The sequence below is a fragment of the Tiliqua scincoides genome, chromosome 1 (genome assembly GCF_035046505.1).
Source record: "Tiliqua scincoides isolate rTilSci1 chromosome 1, rTilSci1.hap2, whole genome shotgun sequence".
Taxonomy (NCBI): domain Eukaryota; kingdom Metazoa; phylum Chordata; class Lepidosauria; order Squamata; family Scincidae; genus Tiliqua; species Tiliqua scincoides.
Genome location: NC_089821.1, coordinates 208,803,325 through 208,817,731, shown reverse-complemented (window position 1 = coordinate 208,817,731; position 14,407 = coordinate 208,803,325). Strand labels below are relative to the sequence as shown.

Here is a 14,407-nt window from a genome sequence, read left to right as displayed (position 1 = left end):
ATTTGTTGAAAAGTTGTATAGAAATATTCTCTAACTAATGATAAAAATAGTAGGCAACTTAGGACCAAATTCTTTGGGATCTTGCTTGCTTTACAGCTTACTTTAAAGCAGTTGCAAAAGGCAATGTCCCATTCCCATAACCAGGTTGCCGCCACAAGCAGCCCAGGAAAAGTCCACCACTGTTGTCAGAGCAGGGGGCAGGCCGGGGGCAGAGGCTGTGTGGGATGGGGCAGACAGGGAGGAACTGGGAAGAGACCAGCGCAGGGAAGGAGTGTGTTAAGGCCAGGAAGGCAGGAAGGTATTTGCAGTAGCAGCATCACCATATCCTATCCCCCTTCCTGGCCTGGTTCCACATTCCTAAGTTCACTCAAACATGCACCAGCAAAATTGCTGGTGCAGTCCCATTCAGGCAGTGGAGCCTTTCCCTTCCCCTGGGCAAGAGAAAAAAATGTTCCCCCACAGGACGCAGCGTGCTCTCCAGTGGCCTGCCTGCTTCGGCGAGAGGGGGTTTAGATAGGATCGAACTGTTAGATATGCTACTTCTCACTAGCGCTTTTCTATTTCTAGTCAGTTGAATGTACTTGATTTATGCAGTTCTATTTATGGTTACCTGAACTTACTCCCACACAAGTGGGCATAAGACTGCAGCCTTAATGTCAGCCTTTTTGTATTTCAATTTAAAATGTATTCATATGGTCTACTTGTTACCTGCATGACTGTGGAATTATGTACAATGTCTTGATCAAGTCAGAGCACCAAGAAAAGTCTGTAAGGCTTTGATAAATTGGCATTTGAGCTGTGTGAAAATTATTCATCAACTGCAAATTCTAAGAGGCTCGTAAAAATTATGTGGAAAAAATGTTGTTGCAGACTGAGATTTGGGAAAAAACCAAGTAGCCATTTGGGGATAAAATGATCACAAAACTATTTCATTTGGCTGTTGTCACGCAATGAATATTTTCCATGTGTAGCACTTGACTTTCTTTAGAGGAGGGCAGCAGAAGCTGCAATTAAATAAATTGCCACTAGAGCAGCATGCAAATTGCCGTTTGCATTGCAGATAAGTCAAATGTCTTTGACTTATCACCTTGGATCAGGTTTGGTGATTGACAAGGCATAATGTGGGGCTTGCCTCAGATAGCAGATTGACTGGGGGGCACCAGCTTCTATCTGCCCGATCACTCCACTGTTCCTCTTCTTCCTCCCACTCCTTGGATTGAAAAAGAAAAGGGGGGTGAAGCGGAAGAGGAGGAGAGGAGAGCATCCATCTCTCTTTCTTCCTTTATGAATGCAAGGAGAAGGAGCAGAGGCTGATACATAACCAGCAGGCCAAGGGGAAATAGCACCTGGATACCATGGACATTCTGCTGGTGCCCCTGTTGTCATTCTTCCCCTTCTGTTGTGAGAGAGGCTGCAGCAACCCGCTTCCAGTCAGGCATGGTAAGGATCATCACCACCACTGCCTTCTTCTCCCCTACCACCCAGTGGCACTTGAGGCAAGTCTCCCATCTCACCCAACTTGCCTGCTTCCTGTTCTGCTGTTGTTTGCCTTGAAATGGAGTGGCATGGCAGATCCCAGAACAAGTCGCTGGGAGAAAGAGAAATGGAGTGGTGCTTGTCTGGGCTTCCGTCTTCTGCCCTGCTCTTTTTCTGTATTTCTAAACATTGAGCAGAAGAACAGAGAGAAAAAGACGTAAGTGGCAAATGGAGGCTGGTTGAGGTGATCGCAGACACAGCGAAAGGGCACAGGGTGCCATCTTCCCCCTTCTGCAGCCTGGGACAGCCTTCCTCACCTTGCCTCATGGCTGAGCCCACCTTGATCATCACATAAGGGGGGACTAGGATTTGGCAAGTTGCTCAGGCTCCAGCATGTCTTGGGCCTGAGACATGCAATGGACATCTTTGATATTGGACATCTTGACTCTCCTGCAGATCAAATTGTTGGATGTCCTTTGATATTGGACATCTGTTTGGGCTCTGTGGTCAAACTTGACCTAATATCACTTTTGAAAGAAGAAATTAACTATAGATAATAGTGAAGTCCCTTCAGGGATTTGAACTGGCAAGAACTCCTGGCACCTGACGCTATCTGAAATTCTGCCCCCTCCCCACCTAATGATGTTTTAGCTTCTACTTCTTGCACTCCCTGGAATAAAAAAGGGAGAGGGGGACAAATCAGCCAAGGAAGCATGAAGAAGAGCACTTTAGCCCACGACTGAACTGCTCCTTCCCCCTCTCCCTTTTCAGAGTGTATGTGTCTGAATTGGCCTTCTATATGTGCTATTACTATGACTTTAAATGTAATACTATTAGCAGTGCAAACAGGGGGGTAGTTTGAATAAACTCCCTCCCCTCCGAAGGATGAAGTTAGAAAGTCTGGGAAGAAACAGAACTCTTGTTTCTTGCACAGTGCAAATGCACTTAAAGGGGTCAATTTTATAAGTATCCAAATTGGACCATAGTGTTGCGAACTGGAAATCTAAGGTGTGAAGGAACCTGGCACTAGAGCAAGACCCAGACTGCTTAGATGCTGCAAAAGGGGACACTTAATAGTCCAAAGATACTTCATTAATGGGAATTCTCCCTAAAAGAGTAGGACTCTTTCATACAGCATACTTGGGGGAAGGGCTGAGATTGAGAGTGGTAAGCAACTCCCCTCCCCCATACCTCATACCTGATGAATGTGCAACATGGGGAAGGAGAGAGGCAGCTTCTGACAGGCATATTTGATCTGCATATTTCCCCTGGGAGCTGGGGATAAAAACAGGCCCTCAGTTTGGCTGTACTTGTCGTAAGAGGAGACTAAACAGCCACCGGCTAGATGGGACTCGATAGCCTGGGAAGGCAGTTCATCTGAGAGAAGGAAAACTCTGATCCCAAACTTCCACTGCCTTGTGGCTACATCCAGTTATGGAAAAGGCTTCAGGAGTCAACCTCGAGGCAAAATCCGGAGCCGGAGTCCCTGAGGCAGTTGATGGCTAAACACAGTCACGTTCTGGCAGCTCCTACAATGCCACTGGAACCAACCGTATTGGCCTCTACCTTTCCATTGGACCATTTCAGCGACGTGGAGAGGGGGGATTTGCTGCATGGGAAGCAGTCTATCCTCCATATCTACTTTACCCAGGCTTCATGCACTGGAGAGGACACTGTTCCAGAACCACCATTCAGAGCGTGATACCATTGTCTTCCGAGACCGAAGGATGCCAACAATTTGATCTGCGGGAGAGTCAAGAAAGACTGTTGTGAAGCAATGGAGGAAATACAAGCACCTTGCGTGCAGAAATGCCCACAGAATTGAGGCTGCAATCCTATCCATACTTACACGGGAGTAAGCCCTATTTACTATAATGGGACTTACTTCAGAGTAGGCATGCATAGGATTGGGCTCTGACACAGCCAGCTGATTGCTTGAAAGGCATGCTCTGCTATCTCCCGCCATCCAATGCTCAAACTTTATATTGATAAATCAAGCAAATATTCCAAAGATGCTTAAGGTTGCAATCCTAGCCACACTTTCCTGGGAGTATGTCCTATTAAGCACAATAGGGCTTACTTCTGAGTAGACATGCATAGAATTGTGCCCTTAGCCCCTGTGCACTCACCCCCCTAGGAAACCAGAACCTGGCTGTGCCGCTGGGACTTCTCACCGTTCAGTGAAGTGGGGCATGATACACAATACTAGTTTGAATACCACTGACGTAAATTAATGCAGTGGTGGACATGAAGAAAATAAAAAAGATGTGGTGCTCTAATTCTCTGTTCAGTGAAAGTGCTGCAGCACAAAACACTGGCATACACTGTTGTAGTAGCTACACCAACATCATCCTATTATGGGCAAGTGGGGTAAGACTTCCAATATACCTCCACACCCCACCCCATCACCATCCTGTTCCACCCTCCCCTGCCCCATTCAACACCTTTACCCTCCCCCACCCTTGCGCTGGACTTACCTGCTTCCCACTAGCATGCCTGGGCCTTGGGTTGTCGAAAAGTATTTTATGGTGCTTTCACAACAGTGTGCACCCACAGAATGCATGTTCCACTGGCACACCTCCTTGTTAGGATTGGCCATAATAGTTCCAACCCTAATTCCAGTGTAAATAATAATGATAATATATATCGCATAGGGTTAAGATGCAATCTCGTTTCCCAGAGAAGCTTAGATTGGTTGTGGGATATCCTCTCAGCCATAGAAGAAACATCAGTGGCAGATCACTCAGGCAGATGATTTTGCTAACAGCATTTAGAGCCCAGATAATCCAGCCTATCTCTACACTGGTGCAATAACAGCCCTGCTGGCATAGAAGTCTCCCACCAATGGACATACTACAGATGCCACCACAATGCCAGAAAAATGCCACACCAATGTTACTCAGATGCCACCTGGATGTCAGAGCAACTCTACCAGATGAGAGGCCCAAAATGGGGATTGGGGCTTAATGTGGGAGGGACAAGTAGGAGTAGGGACAACCCCATTCAGATGACTGACATCCCTGATGCAGGAAAAATGCTATGGCCACAACAGAACTGACTTTGATATAGAATAACCCCACAGGGAACAACTGCACCTTCCGCCAGCCCCCCTTGCACTGTCCACTTTTCTATAATGGAGTATAGGACACAGACTGCATTTGGCAGTCAATCACAACACAACAACTCCAGTACTGATGGCCCAATCCTATCTAATTTTCCAGCACCGATGCAGCTGTAATGCAGCCCCAAGATAAGGGAACAAATGTTTCCATACCTTAAGGAGGCCTCTGCGACTGCTGCCCCACAACAAGATGCAGTGCATGCACCATTGGCACAGTTGCACAAGCCCTGGAAAATTGGATAGATTTAGGCTCTAAAGCCCCCACCAGGGTGATTACAGCTCGGATGAAAAGACAAGCTCAGATGAGACTACAGCTCAGATGAGAATAGGTGTGATTAATGCTGTTGTCTATTCCTTGTTACTCCCTCTGTGTTTCTCCTTGCTCCTCACAGGCAGCTACCCCACAGGTGAGGCATCATACAGATCCCAAGGGACACCTATAGCCTTCCTGCCTGCAGTGGCCACTGTGAGCCCAATTGTTGCTCCACAAGAATGCTGGCCTACTTGTTCCAATCAGGCCCCCATAGATTTGCCAACTCCATGGCAGATAGCAAATCAACTGGTGCAACCAGATTACGCAGGCACCTGTTAGTTGGCCATTTGTTAGATAACTTGCATGCTGCTTGGAACATTAGCCTTGCTGGGAACAGATGGTTGGCAACCCCACTTGTGAATTTCCATTCAGATGCTGCTTCGTCTTTCTTCAGTCTTCCAATTAGGAAGAAATAATTACTTCCTTCACCTCCCTCATTGTTTCTTACCTCAGCTCTTCTTAAGGTGGGGCTCTGAGGGCCCAACCCTATCCAATGTACCAACGTAACCGCACCAATTGGTTTCCAGCACCAATGTAACTGCAAAGCAGCCCCAAGGTAAGGGAATAAACATTCCCTTACCTTGAGGAGGTCTCCATGACATCCCCCTCCAGCCCTAGAAAACTAAATAGGATTGGGCCCTGAGACGGGAGGGGCCTCTCTGCTCTCAGGCTAGCATCTTCACTCCATGATGGTTTATGTTGTCATGGCAGTTGGACAGAAAGGCAGCCTACTGCCAGCCACGGCAGCAATGAAGCAAAAGCCAGGGGGTGTATGTGGGGTTGCTGCAGTGAACACCCTGTATCCCATGCCAGCTGAGTGATTGGCCCATTCAGTGCTCCCCCTGAAAGGTCCATGTGCTACAGCTGAGGTGAGCCTGATCACAGTGATGCAAATTGTTAATGTCAGATGAAGTGCTCTTTGCTATGGTTAAATGTGGAAGACATCACAGGGGAGAAGCCATAGAAATTTAGATGCCTGTAAGGATTGTTTGACACATGAAGAATCTGCTACACAGTAATTGAATAGAACTGTGTTAACCCTAATGACAAATGAACATGTCTATATTGCCTTGCACACATATGAGAGGAAGCCTGACTTCATGGCAGGTTCCCATGGTGTGTGTATGCAGTTCAATAGATGTTGCTTTATTCCCTTACGTTATGTTTGGGTGGTTGGTTTAATTTAGTGTTCAATATGTTTGTATGGTTGGGTGTCTGATATCCCTCAAACCTGGGCACTCTGGGCTGGTTTTTTAGCAAACGATTTACTGCCAGGAGAAAGCACAGGGAAGTTTCTTGGAAGTTTTTTCTGCTCATCTGACTGTATTATTACAATGTGGTCCAATGGAATGTGTCAGTTTGTTTGTGTGGGATGCCTTGGACCTGAAGTTCCAACTTCCAGGTTGTGGTTGTGTGTTGTTTTTTTTTTAGAAACTTTGTACTGTGTCATTCCTTACAAACTTTATGCAAAAAGAGAAAGATTCTGCCCAGAATGAAGACTTTTGTAGACGTGAAATCTAGTGAGAAAATTTGCAGGTTAGAGAGAGATTAAACTCCGAGCCATTTGATATTTGATTTTTCTCTGTAAACGGCTGTGTGAACTTTCTGTTGAAAAGCGGTATATAAATACTGTTAATTATAATAATAACCACCCCTGGCTATTCAGAAACAAGGTGCGAATGTTCATTAGTGTTCCAAATGAAAATGCAGGTGCTGATATAATTCAGGGTAAATTGATGGGGAAACCTCATTGAAATGAATAAGTGTGAACATCCCTTGTTTTGCAAGAAGTTCTCAGAGAACAATTGTGCAATATTACATTGCAATCTTCCTCTCATTGAGGTTTATGGGGTTATTCCCATTCTTCCCACACAATTCCCTTTCACTGCTCCACTTAGCCAGACTTGTTCAGAGAAACTACTGGAAATACGGAGAATTGACATGAGAGTCCAGGCCTGGCTTTGCTCCATGTGACATTATTAAGTGGGTCCTAGAAAGGTCATATTGTTGGGCTCTAGAAATATCATTCTGAGCTGCTTTGCTATCTTGTAAAATGCTCTAGTTCTGCATCTTCATCTTGAATGAGAATGTTCTGATTAGCCTGGAGCCCTTAGAATTCTCCCATTTTAAGCAGCCACCTGTTTTGCCTGTTGGGATGGGCAATTCCAGAAAGCCAAGGTATCAATACTCTACCTATTTAAAGGGTTAAATAAAAAGATATTTGAAGTTCCAAACATCATCAGACCAGACTTGTACTATGTGCTAAATTGAGAGGTCCCTTCCACTGCCTGACTAGATGCACCCTCTTCACTGGAAATCATTTTCAGACTATTGGAGTGTGTGGGAGTGATCTAAAATTTTTCCTTTAAAATTATTTTGAAGGTAATGAATTGGGCCTTAATGGTTTTATTTGTTTCTGTAAGAGAAAGATGAGTTAAGTTCCAGGAGGCAAAACCCAGAGATAATAAGGCAAGTCAAAGCACTGTTCCAATAAATAGTCTTTAGCTAGCCTTAGGCATTTAAAAGTCTCGTTGATTACACCTAACTTCTCTTGTGGTTCCACCTATTCCCTGGAAACTTGACCCTGTTTCAGACAAGTTGGTCAACATGAGATATTTAGGAAGATATTCATCTGAATTATACAAGAGCATTTTCAAGTAGGATTACCAACTCTTACTGGATTCCAGGATCCTGACATAATGTTGGAAGTTCCTGTAAAAAATCTTCAGGATTGCTTTCAGGAGTCACTTGGAAATTGATGCTGATTCTTGGAGACTCCGGGGAATTCTTGGAGGGTTGGTAGCCCTAGATTCCAGGCAAGGCAGAACACAATGATATGGAGATAAAGGTCACCAAGGCCCTTTAGGCATCATATCTTAAGTTATTTAGCTGTAATTGAACTTTTGTTGATTATGCATAACTGCAAGCTCTACAAGTATCCATGATGCATGTGTAACAGGAATTTATCCACATCAGACCTTCATTATGTTTTGCTCAACCATTTAGGGCCTGTTTTTGGCACTGAAAGATCAGGAGGAATAGTGTCCCTGCTTCCCAAAAGAGTCTGATAGGTGCTCCACTACGGAGTAATTTTTTAACCATTAGTTATGATTATAACTGGGTGTTTTCAAAACAGAATTTGATGCTGCAGTTGATACATTGGTGTGTAGCTAACTCCACTTTTGATGGCTATTCAAAAGTCTGTGATCCTATGATACAGTTACAGAATGCAGGGTTTTGATCTTATGGTTGTATTCAGTGGGCATATCATTCAAGTGCAGATGGTAAGAATTACTGGGACAATGTAATAGCTAGCAATAGGAACTGCATTACTAGGTAGACATATTCAGAAAATAAATTTTGGTTTGCTTGCTCTTTCCACTTCAAGCCAGTCTATAGAAAACTTCCAGTGGATCTGTGTGGGTGCCAGACTCACCAGGTCAGGTGGCAGCGGCGGTGTGGGTGGGGGGTTTGGGGGAGGTTGGGGGGAGCAGGCTGGAGGGGCAGATCTCAATGGCAAAAGAGTATGCTGAATCCTATCCCAGATTTTCCAACCCATCCCCTTACTCTCTTCAGATTTACACCAGAGAAATCGTTGGTGTGGGTCTGAGGAGACTCATGGACAATCAACTGACCTATCAGGAGGCAAGCAAAGGTTTTTCCTTACCTCTCTCTGGCTGTCTGCGCACCTCCCCACCACCTAACATGCAACATATGATCTGGCAGCAGTGTTCTATGGGTGCTGGATGGTAAGGGATAGGTTTAAGCTGTCAGTTTGCACACCTGGGATTTCTTTCACCACTTGGGGAAGTGGGAGGAGAGCACATGGCAACAGTATGAACTTTTTTGTATCACGTTTTTATGCAGAATGCTTTGTATTCTGTATGCAGGTTGTGTGACCCCAACCCTTTCATTGTACTTCATTCATCTGCAAAGGACTGTGGTCCAGGTTCTCTTATATGTTGGTTTAGCTGCAAGTGTCTGACTTTTACTTTGAAAGCAAAGCATGATACTTTTTGGCAAATTTGGCAGCTGTTTCATTCCGTGATATTACTTAAGGGCTGCTGTACTGTTACCAGTCTTTCTTGTCTGTGATATTATCCTCCTTTAATCAATCTAATCCGCTCCTGCCACTTTGCACCTCTGCTCCAATGTGTAGTCCTGCCAATCTCCTCCATTCTGGTCTCCTGGAAATTGCTTCATGGGCAACACTGTAATAGTAAAATCATTTCCTCCACCTCACCCCCAATGACAGGATCTGCTGCTGGCACCCTTAAGGGGTCTCCCTCCATAAATAGCTTCTGTCACCATCCTGTCAACACTGTTTTCCTCACAACCTGATGACTGTAATGTCTAATAATAACTGCATTGTGGAAGGACTGACTTTGGAGTCAGCAGTTGTACATTAGGTACAATGCAATGCAACTTCTTGGGTCCTTCCCACTGAGTTACGACTTCCAGGTAAGAAAAATAGTCTCCTCAAAGCTCCCATCTTTCTACAACTATACATAATAAATAGGGGCAGCTATCTTGTATTCAGGGCTCTGCATATCCCCCATGCCCACATAGAATCATTGCATAAATAAAGGTAAACAACCTTGTTCGTGTGATTACCTGTGGCTGAAGCAAATAAATTGACTGATAAGAACTTAGTATATAGGTTGAATTTTGTCATCCAGGAGTTCACACTTCCTATCTCTCCTTGTGCTGGACAACTCGTCTGTCCACTAGTGGTGAGTCCCTCTGCCTCCACTGCCCTGACAAGGATTTTCTAAATTTAACAGATCGTTGTGTTAATCATAATGGCCTCTTATTAATGGGTTTTCTTTTCTGATTGTTCCTATATGCTGTAACCTGTTCGCTTCCTTTCCCAACAGCATCACCATGCACTTTGCCCAGCCCTAGGAATGTTCATTTTGTCTCCAAAAATATGAAGAATATCTTGCATTGGTTACCACCAGAAGGGATAGCAGAGGATGAATTGAGTTATACTGTGAAGTATTTAATGTACGTTTTGACCATTGATTTACCTTCATTACCATTACAAGTTATTTATGTACATTGGCACTTTTGAGTTGCAAATGCAACATTGTGATTGTTTTTTCAACAACTCTGAGAGAGGGGTCACTATAATTGCATGGGAAGCTGCTGCTGCTGCAAATGCAATCAATGGACTGGCTCCTTGAAAACAATCCTGGACCTCCAGGAATGCTCATGAGACTCTTACCTTGTCTCACCATATACATACTCCCTGCCAGTTCCTAGAAGAGGAAGTCTACAATGCTAGGTTGGATCTCTGTGGGTATGACAATACAAGAACCCTCTTCCTTTTTCTCCTGAGCTGCTCAGCTTAGCAGTGAATTCTCACCTGAGAATGAGAAAGAGGGAACTTGAAGCAGAGCCTCCTCACCAATTCCTGGAGAAGTATATGTAGGAGAAGGCCATCTTTCAGAGAAACAGGGTTATGACCTCAAAGGTTCAGAATTAGCACCTTGAAGACCCAATCCTATCTAATTTTCCAGCACCAGTGCAGCCCCAAAGTAAAGGAATAAACATCTGCGATTTGTCACCCCACCACAGGATGCAGCATGCACCCACATGGAACAGCTGTATCAGCACTGGAAAGTTGGATAGGATTGAGTCCTGAATTGAGTTCATGAGAACTAGCAACCAGTGCAGATGGGCAAGGAATTGGTGACTATGTCCCCTCCAGCCTACTGTAGCCAAAAGGCAGATCCCAGAATTCTGTACCAGCTACAATCTTCAAACCATATTCAAGTCCAGTCCCTTGTCGAGAATGAAATATGAACAACACTGCAAGATCCAAGTCTAGGGGAAAGATTGCAGGCACCTTAACATCAAAAAATGAGGGTATGGTCACTGCCTCCATTTATAAATTGAGCAGCACTGCATGCACGAGGTTGATAGCTCTTGAGTTCAGTTGGACAGATGTGGATCCCCTGCAAAAGTATAATGGGATCATTACAGAGAAGTATCCTGGCCTATTTGATTTTATTATATTGATATAAGTTTTGGGGATGCTAACAGTTATTTCTCTTTTCCTTACCTTTTGAAATTCAGATACGGCACAAATAAATGGATAAAGAGTTCATCATGCAAAAATACAAGTCGAACCTGGTGTGACCTCTCCCTTGAAACCTACAACCACAAAGAGCTATACCATGCCAGCGTAAAAGCCTTTTCAAGTGGCAGCTGTTCCAGCTGGGCAGAGTCTCTGCGGTTTAATCCACTGACAGACTGTAAGGAGAGACCTAAGCCATTTCCTGTGTTCATACCAGAGAAATAAAAACTCTGGATGAAAGAAATTAGCTTTGGGTGTTTGCATGCTGCAAATGAACTTCTTTCAGGGCACACCAGCCAAAGCCAAAAATTGTGCAATAGGCTCAGTTGAAACATATTTGATATATTCACATAACAGATCTTTTGGAAGTCTGTTTAAATATGCATGAAAGGTAGTTGCAAAGCAAGTGATAGTATAAACAGGGCTTACAAGTTCCAGCTGTGATTCCTTTCCTACAGTGCATTAAGCTGTATCTAGGCAGTTTGTTTGCCCATCATCTTCTTCTTGAGCCTGCACAAGCGTGGGCAAATTCATGTGGCCCCTGAATCCTTGTCTTGTCCTCATGTAACACTGTTTGTCATGAGAACAGGTCATAAATTGGCAAAGTTCTGTTCTCAACCTCCATCACTCACTTATGCAGTGACTGATAAGTGACTGATCCCGCAGGCTGTCGTTGCATATAGCTCAGGGTGCACCACAGACCGAAGAGAAGGGTAGCCAGGAACAGCGGTGCCAGAATGGCTACTGCTGTATCCAGCAGGGCCAGGGAGGCTGCCAGAGGTTTCCTCAGGGGAAGGAGACTTTATCTCCTTACCCCAAGTAAAACCCTGGCCCCCGCAATGGGGCTACCCGAGTCTGCGCCAGCTATTTTGCTGGTGCAGACTTGAGAAGCCTCAACTTTGCAACCTGACATAAGATCTGGAAGAGGAAGAGGCCTCAACTGGTTCCACCCTCCCCTTTTGGACCAGTACCTCCCCCTGTTTCGCCCTTCCCCCACCCTCCCCCTACCCTGGAAAACCTTCCCACACCCTGAAAAGCCGCACCGCTGCCCAGTGGTGCTACTTACTGTTGATGGCTCCTGTGCAGCGTCTTCGTGGCGCTGAGGCCCAGCACTGGCACTCCTGCCTTGTCGGGTGCCACAAACATGCTTTACGGCATGTTTGCAACACCTAGCGCAAGCAGTACACACATATCACCAGCATTCAAGCCCATAGGACTGGGCTCTCAATCCCTTTCCAAACGCACTGTCTTCTAGAAGCAGACCATTGCCCTTGAAAGAGCAGTGCCCTGCCAACACTAGAGGTCCAACTGGAGCTTTCTCACCTATGGTGGAGAAGCAACAGCTTCTGCAAATATTTGCCTTTGCCTCTTGGCTATTTAAACATGTTTACATGTAGTTTGTATGCTTTTTTTGCATAATAATCTTCATTGTACAAACTTTTCAATCTGTTCCCTTTATTGAAATTTCTAATGGCAGCTCTCATCTCACTGCACTGTATTCCCATTATATGCACATTGATATGATAGCAGTAATTTTGTATCATTTTTTAACATTTCTGAAAAAGCTCACTGAAGTCCATGGCTGCATTCCAAAGAAATGCTTACGCTCACCCTGCACCAATATGACTTGTTCTCTTTGAACAGCAGCCGCTCATCCCAGATCAGAAACTGTTTTTGAAACTCCCTTTGGAGTCAAAACCACTTGGACGTATGACAGAAGGTGGGTGGGTGGGGAGTCTGCTGGTTATGAAATACAAGTCTAAAACTCACTATATGCGTGTATATATAAACAATGCATATTTCACTTTCTTTTAAAGATCAAGGGAAACGAACAGGAGTATTTAATTTAAGAAGTCAGTGGCCCTTAGGAGATCACAACAATGGATCTGCAGGAGCAGAGGGGATATTATCACTGTTGCCTGTTGCTGCTTTTGTGTTGTTATAAATCACTATGTATGTTTGTTTTTCCAGCTCACATTGATCCACCTGCATTTGCCATATCTTCAACAGAAACATCTATTTCAGTCATTGTGGTTCCACCAGAGAAATGGAAGGGAGATCCTAAAGAGAAACCAGAGTATTTGCACCAAATATACCCAGACCTGCAATATAATGTCTCTGTATTCAACAAAACAATAAGGAAAAAGGTCAGATTAAACTGTTGTAGGTACCACTTTTAAACAATGAAACCTGGTGGTTGATTAGCCAGACTTGACCACTTCTAAGATGATCTTTTTCTTCATTGTTCTGCTGTCTAAATATGCAGCTGAGTGGGTAGAGGATCATGATGAAAGCCAAGGCATAATGGGGCGTGCTGTGAGGGTCAAACTAGATGTGATGATCAGTCAGTTACACAACAGTTCTTTTCTTCAACCCCTCTTCCATTTCTTTTCAAAACTAAAAGCAGCCATCAGAAACTGCAGTCTGATCTAGACGTCTCTGTGTGGAAGGGAGATGCTTTTCCTTGTGGGCTGGTTTAATACACTCCAGAATGTGTTCCCCCTCCTAAGCAGTAAAAAGAGGTGGAAACAGGGCCTGGCAGGGTCTCCAGAGTTAGGCATCATGCGCAGAGAAAAGCTCTGTGCAGCAAGAGTTGCACAGTGGGAAGCATAGTGGGAAGGTGGGGAGAAAATGTCATTTTCATTTTATCATTGTTCTCAAGTGGAACCATGGTTAGAAAGTTGCTGTCTTTCGGTGGTTCTTCAGCGTGTTGTGATCTGCAGGAGGTCTGGTCTAGGGGGTTGAGCCTCCGTTTGCCTGAAGATAACATCCAAAGGTCGCCAGTTCGAGGCCACCGGCACCGTGAATGGCGAGACCTTGAAGCAGCTGACAAGCCCAGCCGAGTTATTCCACCTGCTCTTGGAGAGATGAAGGAGCTGCTTGTCAGCCTGCGTGGGAGGAATCTGGAGGCCAGGAAGTGATAACAGACCATAAAAGATGCATCTGAAATGTTGTGTGGTTCTTAAAAGACAGAACCTTTCTTCAATTGTAAAAATCTCTATTGGGATTTAGTATTGCCTGCCTATGTAAACCGCCTTGAATTAAAGTCTGAGGAGAAATCTGACGACCAAGCAAGGCGGTATATAAATACCTTTATTATTATTATTATTATTATTATTATTATTATTATTATTATTATTATTATTATTATTATTATTAGTGAAGGTCAAAAATGTAAAAATGCCATCTTCTTTCTTCTAGTGGATGTTCAGTATTAAAAACAACAGACTGGATGTGCTCCAGTTAGAGTCAAATACAGTGTACTGTGTCACAGTGCAGGTATACATCACCCCGCTTCTGCTTAGTGGATATTCCAAAGAAAATTGCATTGCTACTCTGAAAGGTAAGCAAAGGACTGCAAAATACCCTGGGAATACTGGAGGCAGAGTGGGTGGAGTTGGTCCTAAAATAGATA

The 14,407-nt window shown here is 44.4% G+C and overlaps 1 protein-coding gene across 1 annotated transcript in view; it reads left to right on the top strand.

Annotated features, from left to right (window-relative positions):
- Positions 1-14,407, top strand: part of IL20RA (interleukin 20 receptor subunit alpha) — a 36,365-nt gene that overhangs the window by 5,073 nt on the left and 16,885 nt on the right. Inside the window, exons 2-5 of the mRNA XM_066614947.1 lie at positions 9,788-9,917; positions 10,992-11,170; positions 12,964-13,139; positions 14,194-14,335. Of these exons, the coding sequence (XP_066471044.1) occupies positions 9,788-9,917; positions 10,992-11,170; positions 12,964-13,139; positions 14,194-14,335 (627 nt within the window). The remainder of the gene's footprint in view (positions 1-9,787; positions 9,918-10,991; positions 11,171-12,963; positions 13,140-14,193; positions 14,336-14,407) is intronic.